At 41.3% G+C, this 24,370-nt stretch overlaps 1 protein-coding gene across 8 annotated transcripts in view; it reads left to right on the top strand.

The window, feature by feature from the left end:
* The window catches only part of TMEM154 (transmembrane protein 154), a 54,573-nt gene extending 30,818 nt beyond the window's left edge, over positions 1 to 23,755 (top strand). For 2 of the 8 annotated variants that reach the window (XR_004182645.1, XR_004182647.1), the window contains exons 4-8: positions 5,569 to 5,596; positions 6,834 to 6,919; positions 8,982 to 9,039; positions 20,803 to 20,961; positions 21,307 to 23,755. Coding sequence is in view for 3 of the 8 variants with exons in the window: in XM_003899270.4 (XP_003899319.1) it covers positions 5,569 to 5,596; positions 6,834 to 6,919; positions 8,982 to 9,039; positions 21,307 to 21,322 (188 nt within the window). In the remaining 5 variants the exon portion in view is untranslated. Of the gene's footprint in view, positions 1 to 3,049; positions 5,529 to 5,568; positions 5,597 to 6,833; positions 6,920 to 8,981; positions 9,040 to 13,879; positions 13,984 to 20,765; positions 20,962 to 21,306 lie in introns of those variants that run through there. The other 6 variants (XR_004182646.1, XM_003899270.4, XM_021938863.2 and 3 more) reach the window with 6 other exon arrangements.
* Positions 23,756 to 24,370: the final 615 nt, after the last annotated feature.

A 24,370-nucleotide genomic window follows, 5' to 3' on the forward strand; every position in this document is an offset into this window, starting at 1 on the left:
AGGTTAGAGGCCCTGGGGTCATCACCACAAGAAGAGCATTCTTTCATCTATATTTCTGTCACAGATTTTATTTTCTCCGCCACCCCACATCCCAATCTGATCCTGAAAAGTCCTGGAGGAAGCATTGTTCTTGTTCCCATTGAAGCTATGCTAACTTTTATAACCAAATTCTTCAACTGTCTAAAGATTAGTAATATCAATCTGAAAACCAATTAGATAGAAATTCCCTCAGTCAGAGACCCACTTTGAGAGTATTCAGTTCTGATTTAAGAAGCATCACGTGCTAGGGGTCAGGGTAGTTCTAGGTCCAAAGCAGACTTGGGTACTTTTGGCTTGTGGTAGTAAAAATTACTCGATTCTATTTTTTTTTTTGAGATGGAGTCTTGCTCTGTCGCCCAGGCTGGAGTGCAGTGGCGCCATCTCAGCTTACTGCAAGCTCCGCCTCCCAGGTTCACGCCATTCTCCTGCCTCAGCCTCCTGAGTAGCTGGGAGTACAGGCGCTCGCCACCTCGCCTGGCTAATTTTTTGCATTTTTAGTAGAGACGGGGTTTCACCGTGTTAGCCAGGATGGTCTCGATCTCCTGACCTCATGATCCGCCCACCTCAGCCTCCCAGAGTGCTGGGATTACAGGTGTGAGCCACCGTGCTTGGCTCAGATTTGATTTTTAAGTTGAAGCCTTTATAGTCTTCCCAAAAAGTTACTCAAAGGATAGGAACATCTCTAATACAATACATAGTCATACATGTATACAAAACTCACTTTATGTCCCTCACTCCCACTACAGGGCACCTCTGGCTTTGGGGCTATGCCTTTGTCCCACATGCCTCCCTCACTGTCCCTGTGCCACAGGAACCTTTCATTGCCAGCAGCTGAGGCAAATGTGAGCTGGGAAAGAAGCCCCAAAGAGTATTTCCTTTCATGGCAGAGGCTGACATAATAGATTCCAAGGAAGTAGGAAATACACATGTTTCTCCACTGCTTGAAATTTCAGGACTTCCTAATAACATAGTCATATGGAGGCTTCTTTCTAAGCTTAAGAAAAAAAAAACAAACAGAGCTTTTTAAATTTTTTAGAATTCAGGGAAAGTCATGATTTCCTTCCCCAAACCGTGGCTGGTTTTACCTAATGGAGTCAAGAGTTGGGGGGATGTCAGAGGTATCCACTCACATGGTGGGACTCTTAGGCTCCAAATCCAGAAATTGATTTTTCATTGAATTTCATTGGGAAAGTCCCATGGTTCAAAAGCCATTTACAAGTGAGAGCCAGCCTCGACCTCAGACATGGCCCATGTATCCTCCACTGTAACTTGAAGTATTTGCTGTTCCCAGAACATGACTTGACTTTCAGGGTGCCTCCATGCCTGGTTGATACCATTTCTTCCATCTGGAATTTTCTTCTTGTTTGCTTGGCAAACTGCCATCCCATTTTTTAGGGCCCAGGTCTGTTTTTGTTTTGCTTAAGAGACAGGGCCTTGCTCTGTCGCCCAGGCTGGAATGCAGTAGCACGATCCTAGCTCACTGCAGCCTCAAACTCTTGGGCTCAAGCGATCCTCCCACCTCAGCCTACAGAGTAGCTGGTACTACAGGCCTGTACAACCATGCCTGGGTAGTTTTTTATATTTTAAAAAAATGTTTTGTAGAGACAGCATCTTGCAATGTTGCTCGGGCAAGCCTCAAACTCCTAGGCTCAAGTGATCCTCCCACCTCAGCCTCCCAAAGCACTGGGATTACAGGTGTGAGCCACCACACCCCATTGCTAGGGTCCAGTTTTTAGGAAGCCTTGAATAATCCTCCCTAGGCAAAATTAATTACCACCTCTTCTGTGCTCTCAGAATACTTTGTTCACACTCTTTGTTCACAGTATTCATATTGTCATAAGTTGGTGACTAGCTTCCCTCCTTCCTTGCTTGCTTCCTTCCTTCCTTCCTTCCTACCTTCCTGCCTTCCTTCCTTCCTTCCTTCCTTCCTTCCTTCCTTCCTTCCTTCCTTTTTTCTTTTCTTATCTTTCTTCTTTTCTTTCTGGGTTATGTTGTCGTTAAGGCCCAAGAGAACCAAGAACTGGTCTTATTTGTGTTGTGTGACAGTGTGGCATTGAGGTTGACAGTCCAGACTCAAACCACATACACTGCTTGGTTGGCTTGCACTTCCTGGCACTGTGACTCTCTGATTAAGTTTCTTCATCTGTAAAATGCGCAAATTCAATAACTACCTCATAGAGTTGTGAGAATTAAATGGTTTATATAGGCAAATCACTTAGAAAAAGTCAGAACCTGGCATAAGTGCTAAGTGCTAGCTTATTATCATCCCTTTACCTAACTCAATGCCTAGCCCAACACACACTAGCTGTTTGTTTGTTTGTTGAATAAGTGACTTAATTAAAGACTGTTAGAATGTTTTTTAAAGAACATCTACTCTCAGAGGGAAAGCCAAATTTGTACATTATCCTTACTATGAATTGGTACATTGTTTTTACCTTAAATATGCCTAACTTTAAAAAATACAACAGAGAAAACTTAGAATTTCAAAACAATTGGCTTATCACGAAAGTTTTTGATAGACAGTTTTATTTGAATTTTTTTCTCTTATCAGCCAATGCTTTAATACAGACATGATCACTAGCTGCTTAACAGAGGGATATCATTTCAGAAAAACTGAATGCTCAAAGTTCATAAAAGCAGAATGTTTACTTTAGCAAAATGTGATTTTTTTCAGGTAAAATACAATTATCATGGAAGGTCAGAGCAGTATGTTGCTTGGAAAGCTCCCACAGAAATGCTTTACAGGAGGGCATGGATACCTGCACACTACGTCCCCTGGGAAAGTCAGAAGCAGACATACTGTTTCTTACCCCACATGGATAGAGCCTGGTCTGTTATACTATACCAGGAAATAAGTCTTTATTATCGACACTGGGAGAGGACTTGGCCAAAACTTTTAGAACACTTCATCTGATTGGAAATTACTTTTTCCTTTGGGCTTGTCCATTTCATGTCCAGGGAAAGGGAAACATGGTGTAGTAATGTGATGTTCTGCTATCATTCTTCCTAGACCTCCCGGCATTAAATCTGCAGTGTCTTGATGTGCGAGGTCTCTCTGAAAGAGCTGCAGGGGAAACAGCTGGCAATAAACTACCACTTTAAACAGGCTGTGGCTACATGATGCCTGGCTTGCTCAGTAAATCTTCTGGAAAGAGACTCTTTCTCTTGCTCACTGCTCAGCATGGAAACAAGATAAGGAAGACAGAGGCTCCTGTAGCTCCTGCCCTCCCCTAGCCTCCACCAGACAACCCCACTATCAAATGCACAAAGGAGAGGATCTGAGAGGAGGGTACTGTCAGGCTAAGTGGGGGTCACGTAGGAACTGAAGGAGGAGGACAAAGTGGGTCGGAGGAGATGAAATGGAAGGGTTGTTGGAGGGAAAATGGAAAGGGGGGTTGAGATGGAGCTTTGTAAGAGCTGCATTTGCCTCCTGGTTGCAAAGGGAATAGGTGGCTATTCGCAAATAGATGTAGGCCGGTGGAGTGGAGCGGGCAGAGCCTGACTGCTGAGGACAAGTAATTGGTCTCCCTCCTGGTTTAATGCTCTGCTCTTTGTGTGCCCTCCCAGATGTTTTTCTGTTGCCATGGTGGCTGGAGCAGAGGTAATAGCCATGGAGCAGGGAAGATGAGGCCACAGAAAGCTTTTTGCTCTGTTTTAATACTGATTACAGGAGCTTCACATTTGGTGCATCTGGAGCACTTTTGTAATGGCTTTTAAAAGTTTTCCTTCATCTGCATGCAGGCTAGCTTTTGCTCACCCTGAAGCCTGTGGGGAACCCAGATAATAAAGATAAATCCATGCCGACAGCAGTGGGGCCATGCAGCCACTTGCTCTCTGGGAAATTACTCAGGGGTTATTCAGCAGGAAAAAAGGGAGAGGGAGGAGGAGGGGGTGACAAAACAGGAGGATCTTTATGGGTCACCTGTAGGGATGTTCAATTGTGTAGGAGCTTTATTTATAGTAAAATTCCTTAAGGAAATGGCCTGTATATTTTAGATAGAAAGTGTGTGTTTATGATGTGTGTGTGTGTGTGTGTATTCTCCTTTTCCCATCTAAGTTTCTGAGGAGTCAGGCACCTGCAGGAAGCTTTAGATTCCTACTGGAGGGCAAGAGGACGTAGCCTGCAGCTCTTGGAAGGCAAGCAGTGATGGCATGAAACTTACATCTGTGCCCAGCTTTCCTGGATTAGCAATGCCATTCAAGCTTGCCAACACACAGGAAATTACAGCAGCTCACTGCCGCCAGGAACTCAGTTCCAGGTGTCTGCTGGTTGTGTTCCTTCACTGAGGACCTCCATTTCTCCAGGACAGACAATAGGAGGCCTCTGATTGCCAAGGATCAGAAACCTCTGACTATTGGGTGGACCCTACAAAATAGTTTGCTTTTCAATCATTTTCACATCATAAATCGTGCAGCAGGCCTATGTTATCCACTCAACATCATTGCCTCATTTCTCTGGATGTGTTGGTTCTCCTGCCAAATGAAACAGGGCTTCAGCTGGGACATCAGGCTCCAATTCTCACCACTTGTTCATTTGGAGTCTGATGTGCGTTAGAGGCATTTTGTAAACAGTTACCTGACTCTCACCTCAACCAACGGGAACTAAAAACAGGCTTCTTGGAAGTTTCACTATGCTAAGTCCAAAATATTGGACATGAGTTGAACCCCAGTGCTGGACAATTGAGGTTAACACCTAATCATTTATTCTACTGATATTGACTAGGCATTTACCAGGTACTGTGCAAGCTGGCTCAGAGCTGAGGGGATACCACAATGTGTAAGACAGACACGATCACTGCCCCTTTGTACTTATGGTCCAGTGAGAGAGACAGACAGAAAAAAAAAAAATCAAACAGATGAGTTGACCAATGAGAAATTGTGGCCAATATTATGAAGGATGCAAGCAAGGTGCTGAGCTGGGGAGCAACAGGAAAGACGGGCCCTGCTTTATATAGAGGAGGTGGGAAAGGCCTCCCTGAGGAAAGAGTATTTAAGCTGGGACCCTGAGGATGTGAGGGATCCGGCCATGCAAAGAGCAGGGGTAAAAGGAAAATTCCAAGGGGAGCCCTTGATGGAAGAGTCCACATCCTCTGCCAGGAGTGAGGCACAGTGCCACAGTGCTCAGCATGGTGTATCACAGGAAATGAAGCAGCAACCTTTAGATCTGGGACATTTTACTGAAGGAGGCCAAGGAGCAAGCCCTCTTGTTTCACCCTCCCTTGCCTTTCCTTACCACTGTTTTCCTCTTCTTGTGGATGTCAAACATAAAGACAGATGAACATCTGATCTGAAGTGAGTGTTCTCAGCTGACCATCCACATCTAAAAGAAAGCAGATTTCACAGGGATTAGGACCTCGTTTCAATATGGCAATCCGCACTTGTTTAACTCTAAGTTAAGGATCGCTCCTTTAAAAACATTATTTAATGTCATTTTGCTCTCTTTGTAAAGCAGACTTCAGCTGTTGTTGAGATTAAAAGTTGTTACGGAAGAACAAAGCTAACATGACCTTTATGTTCATTTCCTTTTAGATGAACTGGGAAATGAAAACGTGAAAGTGTAAGTTTTCCCTGCTGCTTCTGATCCACCTGGGGTGTGAACAGCAACAGTTAGGGCAGACAGCTGCCTTTTCAGGTGTTTTTGTTCTGACACCTTGCGGAGCTCTCCTGCTTCCCAGGCTGGGCTGGAGATCCCTGGTAGCCTAAGGGAGGATGTGCTGGCATCCCCAAACCCTGTCCAGCGTGTGAATGTGATCTGGGCAAGGACAGTGTGTCATCTGCTTTATTTCGTTGTCCTACATTCAGGAAAGAATTCTGACTGCTGCCAATTTCAAGTGCATAGCAGTTAAATATTCCATCCCTAGTTGTATTTCAAGGATGTCGTTTCATTTACTCTGATTAGAAATTTTATCACCTGCAAAGATACTTGAGCTGGTATTTAGCAGGGGAGCCCTGGTCGAAGCAGAAGTTTGCACAGCAAGAACCCCCAGGGATGGGAGAGAGAGAGGAGGAAGAAGGGAAGAGTGGGAGGAGCAGGAGGAAGGGAGAGGAGGGAGGGAAGGAGGGGTGGGAGAGAGAAAAACAAGCCTCCACTCAGAAGCATGTTCTGGGGTGATGCCATCCCCTCCCCACCTTCCAAGCAGCCTCCTGGTTTAGAAACTGTGGCTTCCTCTACACAGTGTACTGCCTACGCTGCTTTCAGAGCTGGTGGTCCCTCCTTCCCCAGCCCCATCTCCACTAACCATGGGCTCTGTCCCTTGACTGTGCACTTTGAGCTTCTGCAAGTGAGAGCGGGGAATTTCTGAAAGCAACTGCTCCATTTCTCCAGGAGAGAAAGGCCTGGGAATTGAAGGGACAGGTGATAACTATAGCCTGTTGACAGTGGCCTCTTGACCTGGGGCACTGATCAAAAAACCCCAAGGAAGAGGAAGTGAAATTAAGCAAGGCTAAAATGCTTAATGTGGCAACTCCCCGGAAGGGCCTCACCCTGGGAGCCTTGCAGACTTGACTTTGTACCTTCAGGGGAGCAGTCAGTCTCCTGGGTTCCCTTTTTAGTCCACTTGCTGGGCCTGTGGGCACCCCACTTTTGGACCTGTGATAAATGTATGTTTGTGTGGTAGCCTTTCTTCCTATTGAAGTTTGATAGTTTGGACAAGGGCAAGCCCTCAGGCTTCCCTAGAGCATAAGGCACTGAATCAAGTTCATCTTCCTCAGGATCAGCACTCTAGTCTCTTTCCAAATGAAATCAGACACATTTCACATTTCTTTCCAACAAGCCTTTTGCTCTCTATTTCTAGCCCTATTTTTGAGGAAGATACACCCTCTGTTATGGAAATTGAAATGGAAGAGCTTGATAAATGGATGAACAGCATGAATAGAAATGGTATGTGGTAACCTAAAGTTTTTTTTTTTTTTTTCTTTCCTCTTTAGTAACAGAAGGCTGCAACAGCTTTATAAATATCTCAATAAATCCTGGAGTGAGACAGAGCCCAAACCCACATTAGATCTGGTACATGCAGATAATAAACTTGGTCTGACAATATTTAAATATTCAGCTTAATTGTTGCCACTTGTTTTTATTTCTGTACAAGTTGTTGAAATGGTCTTTTTGAAGCAGAAAATGGTATTTTACTCAAGAAAGGAAATCTCTGAGGCCAAATGATCTGGAAAAAGTTAGCATCTGGCATTAACTTATACATTACAGAATTTAGAGATCTATAAGTATAAACTGACTATGGATATAAAACTTTATCAAATGTAGTAGCCATAGATCTGTGCTGTTCAACGTAATAGACAATCACCAAATGTGGCTATTTAAATTTAAATTAATTAAGACTAAAGTTAAAAATATTGAGTGTTTAGTAGCCAATGGCTACTTAAGTGGACAGTGTAATGTAGAATATTTCTATCACTTTAGAATGCTCTATTGGACATTGCTCATGTAGATGGTGATACACATAACCCATATAACAATTTACAATTGATATCTGGCAGTAATGGAAGTATATGTTCCTTACTTTTTAGTAAATCAATAATGGGACTTTAAAATGATGACAGCTGCTTTTTCTTTTTTAAATTCCCTTTAAAAATTAATTATTTTTACTACTTAGATTAAATTAATAAAAACCCAGCATTATCATATCATTTGTATTTTTTACCATTTATCTTAAAAAGAATACCCTAGAGTCTGTCAAATTCAACACTCTATAGTAGAGTTGGAAAATTCAGAGACTGGTTATGAGAATTATTACTACCAGGCCAGGCACGGTGGCTCACGTCTATAACCCCAGCACTTTCAAAGGCCAAGGCAGGTGGATCACCTGAGATCAGGAGTTCGAAACCAGCCTGGCAAACATGGTGAAACTCCATCTCTACTGAAAATACAAAATTAGCTGGGTGTGGTGGCGCATGTCTGTACTCCCAGCTGCTAGGGAGGCTGAGGCAGGAGAATAGCTTGAACCCAGGAGGCAGAGTTTGCAGTGAGCTGAGATCGCACCACTGCACTCCAGCCTGGGCGACAGAGCAAGACTCCATCTCAAACAAACAAACAAAGAATTATTACTACCAGAGGCTTATCAAGATGTGATTTCAAAAAAGAGCCACTCAGCTAACCTGTACAATTTCTAACAGGAAAGAAGGACTCTGTAAAGCCATTCTATTTGAGGATGGGGCGGGTCATTGAGATAGTACTTCGGGAATCTCATTTTGTTGTTTTCAGTTGCTAAAAGTAATATGCATACATAGTAGAATTTTTAAAATGCAGAAAAAAAAGTAGAAGAAAAAAATTCACTACAGAAAGGCAATCTCTTCTTATTATGTTGCTGTATTACGTTTTGTGCCAGAGATTTTGTGAAATATAAAATCATGATTCTGTCATACTCACTAAAACCAGAAAACTGGAAAAGGCATTTCTATTCGACAACTAAAGCTGAGTTATTTTGACATATAGGTGATAGAATCAAAGAATTTTTTTGCCCTTAAAAATAACGAGTGGTGTATAGAAAGGAACTCATGACCATAGGAAGATTGGCTGTTTTCCCACTTTACCCAATTCTTGTCTACCATGCAATCTGATGGAAATCATTCTGCAGACACATTGGAACCTCAGGCGAAGCCATCTTATGCCAGTGTCTATCCTGAGACGTGCAGATTCTAGCTTTTGGAGCACTGGGGTGCTACAGGGACAGAATAACCAAGCAGTGATGAATTGTGTCCTTTCCAGGGTCAGAGGCATGTTGAAGTTTTGTATCTGTGTTATTAGCGCTTTTTCCATTTCAAGAACCTTGACATCATTAATCTTTTCACCACTGTCACTCCTTGGTGAGGCCATTTTTGCGCAAGTAACCACACAGATCAGAGAACTATGGTATTCAACTGTATCAGGATTGTGGATAGAAGATACAATTTCAGTAACTAACAATGAGTTTGCTTTTATTCTTTCCTAGCCGACTATGAATGTTTACCTACCTTGAAGGAAGAGAAGGAATCAAATCACAACCCAAGGTACTTCTCATTTCTGCCACAGATTATATGTATATAGCAGGGAGGGGATTGGCAACCAGGCTTCTCCGTGCCTATAAATTGTATGAGACCATTTACATGGGTGGATATGTGCATAGTGTGGAGAAGAGGAAGTGTGTTACAGAAAATAGAAGGCTATAAAGTAAATATCCTGGGGCTCTTTATCTTTAGAAATAAATTAGTATTGACATTTTCTTGCCCTTCTAAGGAGACACTGTTGCCTCAGCTTCTGTTTTAGTCATAAAACTTTCCAATTATGACAAACTGTAGGTTTGTTTACCTTGGATAAATAGATGTTTGGTAAGGAAAACAGATGGAGGCGACAGTCTTAAAGTGGGTAACTGTAAACTAGAGTGAGAAAATAAATGGGAATTTTAAAAAAATGTTCCATTATACCACTAGGTGGCTCTGCTTGATAGAAAATTTTAGTGCTTTGGGGTTTGGGTCTAGTTTAGCATTCCACAATTTCATTTAAATTATATTATCTTTTGTGAGGATAGAAATGACCACATTGTGGGTGTTTTGATTAGAGAATTGTTTTGTCAGGACATGGGAAGTGTTCTAAGGAAAAAGGACTGATGGTTCAGCAGGTTGGGGACTTGCTCTGCAGAGCTCTGCTGTGACCTTGGAGGTACTGAGTGGTTGGCAGCAATCACTCATGGATACCCAGAGAGGAGAGGACTTGAGCCTATGCCTGAGATATCACACTTCTGTTGGAATAAATGGAATAAACCTTCAGGCAGGATAAATGCTCTCCCTCTGTGTTCGCCAGAAGTCTGGTGCCAGTCATCTTAAATGCTTCCAGACTGCAGTCACTTGTCACTGGGCAATCCCTGAAGCCTGAGCATCGCAAGGGAATACTGATTATTAGGCAGTGGTTGGGGCAGTCAGATGTTTATCTTTGGACCCTTTTTCTGCATCTCCCCCTAAACCTTACTTAAGAATTCACCATCCCAAATCTCTCCTCACATCACACCACACAGTCTTACTCAGACAAACCTCAGCTCTGATGCCAAAGTCTATACCTATTGTAGATTTAGGTCAATATCACCCCCCTAGGCATTTTCATGTTAAGATTCTTTGCCAGTTCAGAAAGGATTCTATCCTATTTAAAAGAGATTCCAGGTCACGCTTGGTGATGCTTGCCTGTAGTCCTAGTTACTTGAGAGGCTGAGGTGAGAGGATTGCTTGAGCCCAGGATTTCAGGATTGCAGTGAGCTATGATTGTACCACTGCATTCCAGCCTGGGCAACAAGCGAGAGCAAGACCCTGTCTCTGAGAGAGAGAGAGAGAGAGAGAGAGAGAGAGAGAGAGAGAGAGAAACAAGCAGGTGGAGAAAACAAATGCCAGGGGGAATATTACAAAGGGATATTTTCCCCATGTTTTGACCTTACCTGGAAATCTGTAACTATATATGTCTGGTATAGGGCTCAGATCACTACTAAACCTCCATAAATATCTTAAATATCTTATTACTCTATCCCTAATGAGCACCTTCAATGATGCTACAAACCACCCTCAGTGATTTTTACATACCTGCCTTTTGCTCTTTGAAATTGTTGGCAATATGGAAGAAGCTTAACATTACAGAATTGTATGGCAGTGAAAGCTCCTTAAAAATCAGATTTTTGGCCGGGCATGGTGGCTTATGCCTGTAATTCCAGCACTTTGGGAGGCTGAGGCAGGCAGATCACCTGAGGTCAGGAGTTTGAGATCAGCCTGGCCAACATGGTGAAACTCTGTCTCTACTGAAAATACAAAAATTAGCCAGGCAAAGTGGCGGGTGCCTGTAATCCCAGCTACTTGGGAGGCCGAGGCAGGAGAATCTCTTCAACCCAGGAGGCGGAGGTTGCGGTGAGCGCTGATCACACCATTGCACTACAGCCTGGGCAACAAGAGCGAAATTCTGTTTCAAAAAAAAAATCAGATTTTTGAAATAATGAGAAAATGAGCTAGAGCCTTAACATAGTTAAATTATTGTTTTAAAAGGGAATGTTTACATTCCTCTGTGGGTCCAGAGCTGTCTGACATTCACAGGATGGCTGTCAGGCCTTCACTTTATGCCCTCTCAGTGATGCCAGCACTAGCATTTGAGAACCAAGAATGGCAAGTCCCAGATCTTTGTAAAGCCAGGCACTTTCTGATTACTTCAAAGGTTATTATGATATTGCAAAGTCAATTTTTTATTCACTAAAATATCTAAGAAAAGTACATTGGATTTAGAACAAAATCCAGCACAAAGTAAGTTCTCAATAAGCACTGGTTATTGCTACTATAATTATTAGGAAATTAAAACTGATATACAGAAACTCACTGCCTTTATACTAAGACCCAGCTCACTAGATTAAAAAACAAACAAACAAACAAAATACCTCACTTCCTTTATCCTAAGACCCAGACACATCAATACTGGTGGGCAAAGCATTATTTTTGTCCCTGTGTTCCCTATGGTTTCTTTCTGGACCTCCCAATCCTGGGAAATCAGGAATTTGTTTGATCTACTATGAGACTTTCTGTTCTCCTTCATTACTGGCATAGGCCCATTAATGTTGGTGATTTAGGAATAGTCCACTTATCACTCTGGAGTTTTTTGGTGTTTTGTTGTTTTGTGTTGAGACAGAGTCTTGTTCTGTTGTCTAGGCTGGAGTGCAGTGGTGTGATCATGGCTCACTGCAGCCTCAACCACCTGGGCCTAAGTGAGTCTTCCAACTTAGCCTCCCGAGTAGTTGGGACCACAGGTTTGTCCACCATGCCTGGCTAATTTTATTTTACTTTATTGTGGTGACAGGGTCTCCCTATGTTGCCCAGGCTGGTTTCACACTTTGGGGCTCAAGGAATCCTTCTGCTGCCTTGGCCTCCCAAAGTGTTGGGATGACAGGAGTGAGCCACCGTGCCTGGCCCATTCTGAAGTTTTTAAAAGGGTATTAGCACCTTATAATTTGGATAATCTTTCTTTTCTGTCATAATTTTAGTTACATTTCTTTTTCTTATGTTTTAACTACATTGATAATCCATAAAATGTTTACTTTGAGTATCTACCCTGGGACAAAAATAAGATTTCTTTTGTCTCTAAAAGCTTGTGAATTGTTATAAATACAGGTGGAAAGTGCATTAGTGGGTCATAAGACTTAGAACCAGAAGACTCATTTTCAGACCTAATTTGAATGCTTATTTGTTCTTTAGACAAAAACAAGTCACTTTAGCTCTCTGAGTTTTAATTTCTTCATCTTGAAAAATGGAAATAGGAACATCTGTCCTTCTAGTTTCACAGGATGATATAAGAGAATGAAACCACCTAACTAGGTTTTGTTTTTATTTTATTTATTTATTTATTTATTTATTTATTTATTTGAGATGGAGTTTTGCTCTTGTTGCCCATGCTAGAGTGCAATGGTGCACTAGAGTGCAATAGTTATTGTCAGCCTCCGCCTCCCGGGTTCAAGCAATTCTCCTGCCTCAGCCTCCCAAGTAGCTGGGATTACAGGTGCCCACCACCGCGCCTGGCTAATTTTGTATTTTTAATAGAGACGGGGTTTTACCACATTGGTCAGGCTGATCTCAAACTTCTGACCTCAGGTGATCCATCCACCTCGGCCTCCCAAAGTGCTGGGATTACAGGCATGAGACACTGTGCCCAGCAGTAGCTAAGTTTTAAAGCACTATGCAAGTGAAACTAATTATTTTTATGCAGTGGCAATAGTTCTTCCCCTCCCACACTGGTATTTTAAAAGATTATTTCTAGGGCAGTTTTAGATTCACAGCAAAACTGAGCAGAAAGTACAGAGTTCCCATGTACCCTCTGCCCTCACACATGCACAGCCTCTCCCATTATCAATGTTCCCTATCAGAGTGCTACATTTGTTGCAATCTATCAACCTCCATTGACACACCATTATCACCCAAAGTTTTCCATTGGCTTTTACCTTGTGCATGATTCTTCCTCTGTCATCAAAGTAGTATACAGGTGAATTTAATGCTTCAGAAAGTATGCAACAGTCATTAAAAATTGAATTTAGTGGAAAACACACTTCTTTCTCCTGATAAACAAAGACTTCTGGAATTCATTTACAGGGTTCCACTTTCATTGATGCTAGAAAGACATCCCTGACAAAGAACCTCTGTTATCTATTAAGTCCATAGAACCTAAATCCGCCATGCTTCTGGGAAAAGGCAGTTAATCTGATAACCACCCTACACTGAATATACCACATTGTGTGCAAAGACTTCAACCTTGTCTTGTTAGGGTCCATAGTCTCAGGGCTTTCAGAATTTTATCCACGTCTGATTGGCCACTCCTTGTTCATTACATTCCTCCGTCCTCATTGAATGGATATTCTTCCTGAGCTGTGGAATCCAAAAGACAGCACAGGATTTTAATAAGGACCAGAGATGTACAAAATACTATGGGAAGTTGATGCTATGGTTTTCATGTTTTAAAAAAATCAATAGGAAAAGCAACAAAGGAATCATGGGGGAGGGGAGTGTTTCATATTCTTATTTTCCATCTTAGCGTCTTTTCCGTGATTCATACCTGCTATGTGCCTGGCGCTGCACGGGGGCATAGTGTCAGTGGGAGGAGGGCGCTAGGAGGGGTCTGCCCTCAAGTTGAAGAGAATTTCATCCCTGATCTCGTTAAGCATTGCCAACACATGGTAATGACAGAAAACAGATCCTCTTGGTTGGTTTTATTATTGTTTTAACTTCCGTGTAGAAAACACACTCCCTTATTGCCTAACCCCACCCTCACAACACCCTCCCAAATGCTACTAGATAGTGGTGCAAACAAGAAACAGTCCCTTTTATCATGACTCTTCCAATCTAGCCAGCCTCTTCCTTCTTCTGGAGGCATTTGCAGTTAGACGGTTTCCTGAAAGCTTGCTGTTTCTGTCTCTACAACCTCAGATGAATAACCACAGACAAGGAATCGCAAGTATCAGCCAAATGCCTGTCTTCTTTCTTCTTATATCTCTTGACCACAGGGATGATTTTACATTGAGCAACAACATAGGGAAAGATTAGGGAAAGAATTAGATTTGATTCTGCTCAAGTGGATTTATAATTTTGAAAATTCAGTAATAATTACAACAATAGTAAGACATTTACATCACATTTTCTATATGCTAGATGCCCAAGAAATTAACTAAGAGAGAGTGACAGTATATCTGTTCTTGTAATAATTCTGCTGTTTATTCTATAGTTTATGTTTCTGAGCTCAATGTCGTTATAAAAATGGGTCGCTTCACTATTTTTCAGGAAAAGTTTAGGTTAGTTTAATAGAGAATTTTGTGGATTTCTTCCTGTTTCATCCCTTCTCTTTGTCATTTTTTGAGAAAGTACAATTTTTGATGTAGTTTTTCAAAAGACATTTGTTGAACACTTAATATGTGCCTGACACTGTTGACATCATGTCAAAACAACCAGTTAAAAATAATATAATTTGAGTAAACTTAGAACTCAGAGAGGTTAAGTGGCTTGTTCAAGTTCACATGGCAGGTTAGTATCTGATAAAGCTCAATCTAGAGAAAAGTTTCTTTTAAAAGTGTGTTTTCATTCTCTTTTACTATTTTGTTAAAATAAGAGATATTTCATAAATTAAAAGACAAATTATAGATTAGAAAAAGAAGAACACTCAGCAGCAAGAAAGCCAACCACCATAAGGCTAATATAGGAAAGTATTTGGTGAATGATGTGTCTATCACCCAGCACAGTCATTGACAACACTTAACCATTAATTGCAAGAAAACAGCAGTTTTGTGTGAGCTTTTTTTGGCCTGTCTGCTCAAGTCAATCTTTGTGACCACTTCTATTTTTTTTTTCTTTGTGTAGAGGCTTCTTTCCTCTTTTCTTCTTTAGTCCCTCAAAGTCTTTTAAAAACGTATAAATCCTTCTTGACTTACAGTGGGGTTAGGTCTTGAGAGACACACTGTAAGTGAAAAAATCCTAAGTCAAAAATGCACGATATTTTCAAATTATAATGAGTATATCTAGAGATAGCCCCATCGTAAGTCAAGGCATGTAGTGAATACATATCACTTTTGCTCCATTGTAAAGTCAAAAAAATTGTAAGTTAAACATTGTAAGTCGGGGATCATCTGTAATTCAAGTATTAAGTGTCGGTTTCTCTCAGATCTGAGCTTGATATTATGAGGGATACAAAGTAACAGTTTATAATCCTGCAGGATGATAACCTCAAATAGTATTATTAAAACACAGATGCACACGTGCACGTGTGTGTGTGCATGTATGTGTTGGATGAGGGAAGATGTACTTACTTTTAAAAACCACAGCATTGCTTGAATAGTGGCCCAGATTATATCTACAACATGGGCATGATCTATGTGCATGACTAGGCTTGCCTCTGATGCTAGCCAGATGCATTACCTCAATCATTCCACCTGAGACCAGGCCTCTTGCAGGAAGGCGAAAGGACATTCTATTGAAGAGAAAGGGAGCCTGATCTAATTGTTATGTGATTTTGTGCTAACCTGAACTCTGCACTCCCCCTAAAAATGAGTTAGAGAGCATCATAACACAAGAAAGGTTGAACATAGGTTTATTGCCATCTTTGGAGACAGAGTACACAAGCTGTGGTCATAAAGAGGGATTGTTACAAGATAGACTGGTCAGGAGAACAAAGATGACTTATCTAATCCTGACTGCAACAAAGGGGCAATTATGAAACAAGGTATTACAGTTGCATCAGTCCTTATTCAACTGGTAGCATGCCCATTACATGCCTTCTTAAAGAAAACAATACAATGATGCTTTTTAGTCAATTAAATTTGGTTTTATTTGTCAGCCTGTTACTATGCAGACTTTTGGGAAAGGTGCTCCACATTCTTTTTTTTTTTTTGAGATAGGGTCTCACTGTGTTGCCCAGACTGGAGTGCAGTGGTGTGATCTCAGCTCACTACATCTCCTCAACCTTCCCAATCGCAGGCAATCCTCCCACCTCAGCCACCCAAACATAAGGTATAAGGTTGGTGCAAAAGTAATTGCAGTTTTTGCCATTACTTTTAATAGCTGGGACTACTGACACGAGCCACCATGCCCAGCTAATTTTTGAAATTTGTAGAGACAATGTCTCACTATGTTCCCCAGGCTGGTCTCGAACTCATGGGCTCAAGTGGTCCTTGAGGCTTAAATGCCCCGGCCTCCCAAGTTGCTAGGATTACAGACATGAGCCACCACACTTGGCCCACATTCTTAAAATATCTGTCTAACATTCCTAGAAAAATTGCTCACTAATGTTACCATTGTAGATAAGTTACTAAAACTGCTTTCAAACTAAAGGTTTGAAAAGGGATCACTTATTTGATTTGTTGCAATTCTGTGACAGTTTGCTAAGATTTTTTTAACAGAGAACTCTAAGAATTTTCAGAATTAAAAATGTCTAGGTTTATTTGATGATTTCACAGAGAGAATAAATAGCCAAAAAGAGAGCAGGAAACATGCCTAACTAAATAAAGGAATGAGCATTTGGGAGAGAATGCCTCCAGGCTCAAGTGGTGGGCCAGGTCCCAGCTTGCTGATTTACCAACATGCCTGATGTCCATCCCAGCACCAGTAAGAGTTGCTACACCTAGGAGTGGCCTGATGTCCCACAGGTGAGGCAACTATTACCCTATGTGGCAGTGCTTGTCAATTGCTCATGGTCCACGGAGCTGTGGCTGTGGGCACCATAGCTTGAGCTTCTTTTCCTCTTTGGTGCTTTAAGTTAAACAAGTCCTTGTTGATGGACAGTGTCCCACACTGAGCCTTCAAAATGCTTCCCCTTAGAAATTTAGTTTGTTTTGGAAGATGGTTGCTGAAAGCCTTTGGATACTTGAAACAATATTCATGCTAGTGTTTTACCAACAAGCACTGGCTACTGTAAAACCTGCAAAATAAGGATTACTAACATTCATTCATGTGTCTGTGTGTCAGGCCTGGAGTATGGTATTTCACCTGCATTTTCTCATTTATTATTTACAAAACAATAAAGCTCGTGGTATAGGTATGTATGTTTTGCAGATGAGATGAGATAAGAACACTCCAGCTAAGAAAGGTTAATTTGCCCAATGTCACATGGCAAGAAAGTGAACCATGATTCAGATTCAGGCCAACTGACCCAGGGCTCTTATCTACTATGCTAAAAAAGCCACTCAGCACACACCAACATTGGTAATATCATAAAAACAGCACAAACGTAAACTACCCAGGGATCAACTTAACTGAAAAAATGCAGGTGATAATATAAAATGTTCAGATTTTTATTGTGGCACATAAAAGATTTGAATGAATGGAGAGGTATACTGTGTTCCTGATGAAAGACTCAACAATGTAAAAATGATCATCTTAAATTCAACCCAGTCATCTTAAAAATCCCTATGCACATTTCATCTGGAAGAATAACTGTGTGCAAAGAGCCAGGACAATTTTAAAAGAAGGAAAAAGTGAAATTGTAAGATGGAATAAGGGTAGGGAGTTCACAGGGAGTGTGTCATGCTTGATCAACAATTAAAACAGTGTACACTTGGAACCAAATTAGAATTAACATTTCATAGCAAGTGGATTATTTAATAAATAGTCTCGGGACAACTGACTAACATTTGGGGGGGAAATTTGGAGCTCAACCTCACGCTTTATACTAAAATAGACTCCAGATGAGTTTGAGTGTTAAAAAGAAAGAAAAAAAGCCAGAAAAAATACAGGAAAATATTATATAGCTTTAAGGAGGGAACTAGTTTGAAAGCATGATACACAAGTCAGAAATCATATTTGAAAAGGATAGATGTGGCCGGGTGCGGTGGCTCATGCCTATAATCCCAGCACTTTGGAAGGCCGAGGCAGGCAGATCACGAGGTCAGGAGATGGAGACCATCCTGGCTAACACGGTGAAACCCTGCCTCTACTAAAAAAATACAAAAAATTAGCCGAGCGTGGTGGCAGGCGCCTGTAGTCCCAGCTACTGGGGAGGCAACAGAGCGAGACTCTCTCTCAAAAAATAAAAAATAAAAGGATAGATGTAACTACATTAAAAACTCAATGTTCTTGTACTTCAAAAAACACAGTAGGCTGGCTGTGTATCTCACACCTGTAATCCCTGCACTTTGAGAGGCTGAGGTGGGTGGATTGCTTGAGCCCAGGAGTTCGAGACCAGCCTAGACAACATGGCATGACTCTGTCTCCACAAAAGTTAGCTAGGTGTGATGGCACACAACTGTAGTCCCAGCTATGGAGGAGTTGGGGAAGGGGGGATGAGGTGGTAGGATTGCTTGAGCCCAGGAGGTCGAGGCTGCAGTGAGCTAAGATCTTGCCACTGCTCTCCAGCCTGGGTGACATGGCAAGATCCTATCTAAAAATGTAATAATAATTGTTCTACTTTATGAGCAGAGACTATTAATAAGCAATTCAGCAAAGGAAGAAATTAAAATTACCAACTAAGCTTTGTAAAAGGTTTATTCTTTGTAGTAATAAAAAAGTAACGGTAAATACGATACCATTTTCACCTACTGGACTCACAAAAAAAATGAAAATAATAATATTCAATGTTGGAGAGGACATGGGGAAAAGGATATTTCCCTAAAGAGTAGTGTTAGAAGAATGTAAATTGTAAAAATTTCTAGGAAAGGGGGATAATTTGACAATGAGCCATTAAAGCTTTAAAATTGTGTATACTTTGACCTAACAATTCCCTTTCTAGGGATATATGCAAAGGTAACTATTGGAAGTTTCCAAAGATGTAGCAATGTTTATAATAAATAAAAATTAAAAATTTAAAGTAGCCTAAATGTTTAACAATAAGGAATTGGCTAAAAAAACATTTTTGATTTAGTGAGACAATAGAAAGCTATGTAGTCACTGAAAGGATGTTGTATATATTTATTAGGAGAGGCAGATGTTTACGTGTGAATGAGAGTGAGAAAAGCAGATTACAGAGCAATATATAAAATATCCCATTTTGTACAAAAAAGATATATATTATTATCACAGGAAAATCTTTGGGGAAATAAATACCAAAATGTTAATGTAGTGAGATTATTGGTATTTTTGTTTTGCTTATTTGTATTTTCTATTTTTTTAACCAATGAATAGGGACTAATTTTATAATAATTAACTTTAAAAATCACTTCTATTATAACAGCTGAGCAAATATTAATGTTGTGGACAAAAGAGGGCCTTGCCTTTGTTGTTCAGTTGTATATTATACTCTGCTTCAAGTGGCTGAAATTTCAAGATAAGGTCACAAAAGGAAAACATGCAATTCAGAGCCTTATGTTCTATAGAGATAGACTCCTGGATCTTTGAAATACTCTCTTACCACCACCCAATTTCCAAGAAATTAAACCTCCTGGGGCAGTTTAAAAATTATTCAGGGTGACATAAGTGAAAGGGGTTGTCACATCTACTCTTCAGATGAAACATTTTTAAACTTTCAACCAGGCTTTCATTTGAAATACATTTTGATATGGTTTGTCTTTTTTTTTTTTTTTTTTTGAGACAGGGTGTGTCTCTTACCCAGGCTGGAGTGCAGTGGCACAATCACAGCTCACTACAGCCTCAAATGCTAGGACTCCAGCAATCCTCCCACCTCAGCCTACTGAGTAACTGGGACTACAGGTGTGCACCACCACACTTGGCTAATATTTAATTTTTGTAAAGATGGTGTGTCTCACTGTATTGCCCTGGCTGGTCTCAAACTCCTGGACTCAAGCAATCCTCCTGCCTCAGCCTCCCAAAGAGCTGGGATGACAGGTGTGAGCCACCACACCCACCCTGGTTTGTCCTTTTGTTCACTTCTCTGCCTCAGATAAAATTCTGTCCTCCCCCTCCTTTCCCATTGTTCTTCCCTCCTTATGATAGCTTCTGCCTCTGTCTTCACAACATGAACCAACACCACACACAAACATACACACAATGTCTCCTGCCCTTTCATGGATAGATCCATCATTATCTACCTACTTATCTATCTATTTATCTGTCTTTCTGTCTGTCTATCTATCTATCTATGTGTGTCTTAGTTGCTCCGAAGTCCTTTTAGAAACACATGGAGTTTCACTGAGTAGGAGAGCACTGAAGTAGGAGTCAGAAGAATATCACCTATTGCAGACTATCTATACTTATGAGCGAGGGAGATACCAGATCTGTTGATCATTATCATTCAAGCGCTCCCTTGGAAGCAGAGGTCACTTCAAATAGAGACCTGCTAGGATGTGAGTGAAGGGAGTACAGAACTAAAAAGAGAAATGCGAGGAAGGGAAGTGCCACCTGTTTTCCAGGAGAGTTGGTGGAGCTGTGAGCCCACCAGGAAAAAGCTGTGGAGCCAGACACTTGGCAAAGACAGCCAAGTTAGAAGCAAAAGACCAAATCAGCCAACAGTGTGGTCATGTTCCAATACCATGTTGATCATTTATGTCTGCTCACACCCCAGGATGCCCAATATTTGAATTCTAAATGATACTGAGAAGGCCCCTCCAGCTCCTTTGTAGGTATGAACAAAACGAGCTATTGAAGACATGCCAGGACCACAAACTCTTGAGAGAAAACGGCATGTGGAAAATTAGTTTTAGAAAAAGGCAATTTGGCATGTATTCATAGAGAATGGGATTAGACTGATTAAACGGGGAACCCCCAACTCCATCTGGTTCTCTGCATCAGCACTGGGGAGGGCTGTGAGGGGCAAGAGCTAGGGATTATTTTTTGGCTCTCATTAATTTCTTCCTCAGGAATCAAATGTAAAATTCAGACTGACCTTCGTTTCAGAAATTGTAAGCTGGACACCATTGGCTTCCTGATGGTTTGTGATCTCTTCAGTCACCTCCACAATGGAGTGACCAGCTCTCTTTAGCTTCTTAGAAATATATTACTGTTGACCCGGCACAGTGGCTCACACCTGTAATCCCAGCACTTTGGGAGGCCAAGGTGGGTAGATCACGAGGTCAGGAGATTGAGACCCTCCTGGCTACCACGGTGAAACCCCATCTCTACTAAAAAAAAAAAAAAAAAAACTAAAAAAAAAAAATGCAAAAAATTAGCTGGGCGTTGTGGCAGGCCCCTGTAGTCCCAGCTACTCGGGAGGCTGAGGCAGGAGAATGACGTGAACCCGGGAGACGGAGCTTGCAGTGAGCCTGGATCGTGCCACTGCTCTCCAGCCTGGGCAACGGAGTGAGACTCCATCTCAAAAAAAAAAAAAAGAAAGAAAAGAAAAAGAAATATATTACTGGTTTTTTGTGTGTCTGTGTGTGTCTGTGTGTGTTTTTTTTACAGTGATAATGAATCCTAAGCCTGAATGGCGCTCATGTTTTCCAAGAGAAGCAACCCCTGAGGGAGTCCGCTGAGCCTGCCAACTGAGGATGAAGAGGATACAAATTTAATTAATTTCAAATCAACATAGACACAAGAACCTTTTGCTGTTTCTTCCAACGCCCACTCTTCCTAATGATGGCATCACTTGCACTTGGAAGAATGTGCAATTGAGAAGTACTAGGAAAAGGCCTGGCTGCCATCCATCGCTGCCTCTGAGGGTGGAGAAGGAGGCGGGTGATGTGCTCACTTCTGATCAATGCGCGTTGCCTCCTCTCAGCCAGCTTCTAGCTCACTGCACTCACTCTGCTCATGCTAAATGTTCGTCACCTTTCTGTTTCATTCCTTAGGGCCTAAATCAGGAAGCCGTTCTATCAATGGTTTCCTTTTGGGCCACTAACCAGCTTTGGATAATTTCCTCTGATTATTCAAGTCCTCGGACAGGTAAACTACATTCAGCAGAACTTTTCTCAAGGAGTGTTATGTCATGGAAAAGACACCAAACACAGCAAGTGTTTTAATGAAAACACCATCCCAGGGGGTCAGTGTGCTCTGCCTGCCAAGAAGACACAGTGAGAGGGTCCACAGTCCTGATGAGATGGCGTTTGGTAACTTGTAGACCCTGACATGGCCAGGTCTGGTCACCCTTAAGAACTTCTCAGAGAAACTAGGAATCTTCGGTGAAAGAACTTATGTACTCCTCAGCTGAAATTCCCTTGCTTGTCAGCATTTCTGCAAAGCTCACACTTGTTTCACCATCCCTCCCTTGGATGTGACATGTGGGTAGGAAGTATGTGCAGGTAGGAGTCATCTGTCAGCCTATGTTTCAGAGATCCTGAAGGTGGTTTGAAACAAACAGAAGAGAAGCAGGAAATATCTGTGCCCGTGGCAGGTATCACTCATCATGCTTAGCATTCTCTCCTGCCAAGCTGGGATAAGCCTCATGTCCTAACACAGCACCCCAGGAGGTCTCTGTCAATCCATCAGAGATGACATTCTATGTGGGATTTTTGACATCCTTGTGCTAAAAGCAATGGCACAAAATGGAAAAGGGCCCACTGACCACACCTACTCCAATAAAACCGATCTCCATTTATTCCTTAATTTTCCAAATCTGACCCCTTTAAATCAATCTAGCAAATTGAGAGTCCTCAGCTCTCCTTGGATACCTGATATTTTATTTCAAGAAAGACAAAGAAGGAAAATTTTATTCATTTTGCTACCCACATATGAACCAAGGGGAGATGGGACTACCCAAACATTTGCTGCCCAGTTTTGTGTCTTGTGCTTGAAAGTCTGCCCTAATGCATAACAAAAAGTACTTGTCTCCTACCTTTTGGGATCCCTTTAACAAGTATCTGCCTTCTGAACTACGTGGATAATTTCAAAGGCAGAGTTCCAGACCAGAAAGGTCTTTCCATACAATGAAAGCTATAACTAGCTGGTTGTGTTTAACCACTGTTATCACGCTATCCTGGGACCGCATAGAGCTTTGACAAAAGACAGACTTCATGGTACATAACTTCAACAGATTTGTCTGTCATATTCTCACCAGCACATCTGAATGAGGCTTTGTGTTTTCCTTGCTCTCTTGCATGTTCCTTTTCAACTCATGGCCCACAGTGACTCTCAGATATTTATGCCAAAATTGCATACAATTGTTTTCTGAATCATAACTTGTCTATTTTTCTGCCTATGTGTGCTACTTCCAGTTTGTTTCTCATCAACATTTTGACTCTCAGAAGAGCCTCCATTTGCCTCTTTCTCTCTTTAGGTATCTAAGATCTTTGAACACTTGGGCCTTTACATTTGATCCAACCCTATCAAATAATGAACTTTTAGAAGTTCAGAGAAGTATCTGGGGTCCTGGAATCTCATGTTGATGAAGTCATATTTTATAATACGATAAAAATAGTATCATTCAGTATGTTACATAATTCCAATTCTAGAAGAAGCAAATTTCAGTGACATGTCATTGAGTTTTTATTTGGTAAAGCTATACTTGTGCAGTGTACAAATCACTTTTTAAGAAGATGCTTTGTTCTATCAAGGTATATGAAGTTAGTATACGGCCACAACAGTCAAGCCTCAATTCTTGTACCTTGTGTCTTTTTATTACTGTTTAATCAATAGATATCATATGTTTATGACAGTTTCAAGAATTGTTTTTAAACCCAAACTTAATTTTATGTTTCAGACTATTGTTAGAAAAACAAAACAGAACAAAAAAACAAAAAAATCCCTCACTAATTTGCCCTAATAGCCAATCAGAACAAAATCTGACTTTAGAATATTTAGCAGATATGTAAGTTTGATTGCATTTTTGTACATTTTAAGCAAACTAGGTTAACAACAACATAGCCTAGTCAAACTTCTCAGGAAACTTGTTTTAATAAACGTGTAAAAATACTCATTCGTGACTCTTGACCCAGTGGTGTGACTCCTCCCTCTGGGAAGGGCTTTGTTACCCAATGCAAGACCACAGCCTGGATCCACCTTGATGTAGGTGGCTCCTGGATAACCACAGCAAACAGGTGTGCTAAACATGAGTAAAACTGGTCTTGGGAAAATAATTTCATAGTTTTTTATTCCCAGTTATGCTATATAATACAGGAGAACCAAAAGCTGTAAAATTATTTTATTTTATTTTTTAGAGACAGGGTCTCACTATGTTGCCCAGGCTGGTTTCAAACTCCTGGGCTCAAGCAATCCTCCTGTCTCAACCTCCCGAAGTGCTGGGATTACAGGCATGAGCCACTGAGCCTGACCAGCTGTAAAATTACTATATTCATTTTCACTATGTGCTACTTCTCACCTTTTTTTTTTTTTTTTTTTTTTTTGAGATGGAGTCTCACTCTGTCACCCAGGCTGGAGTGCAGTGTCATGATCTCGGCTCACTGCAACCTCTGCCTCCCAGGTTCAAGCAATTCTCTTGCCTCAGCCTCCTGAGTAGCGGGGATTACAGGTCTGTGCCACTATGCCCAGCTAATTTTTGTATTTTTAGTAGAGATGGGGTTTCACCATGTTG

This window comes from Papio anubis, chromosome 3 (genome assembly GCF_008728515.1).
Source record: "Papio anubis isolate 15944 chromosome 3, Panubis1.0, whole genome shotgun sequence".
Classification (NCBI taxonomy): domain Eukaryota; kingdom Metazoa; phylum Chordata; class Mammalia; order Primates; family Cercopithecidae; genus Papio; species Papio anubis.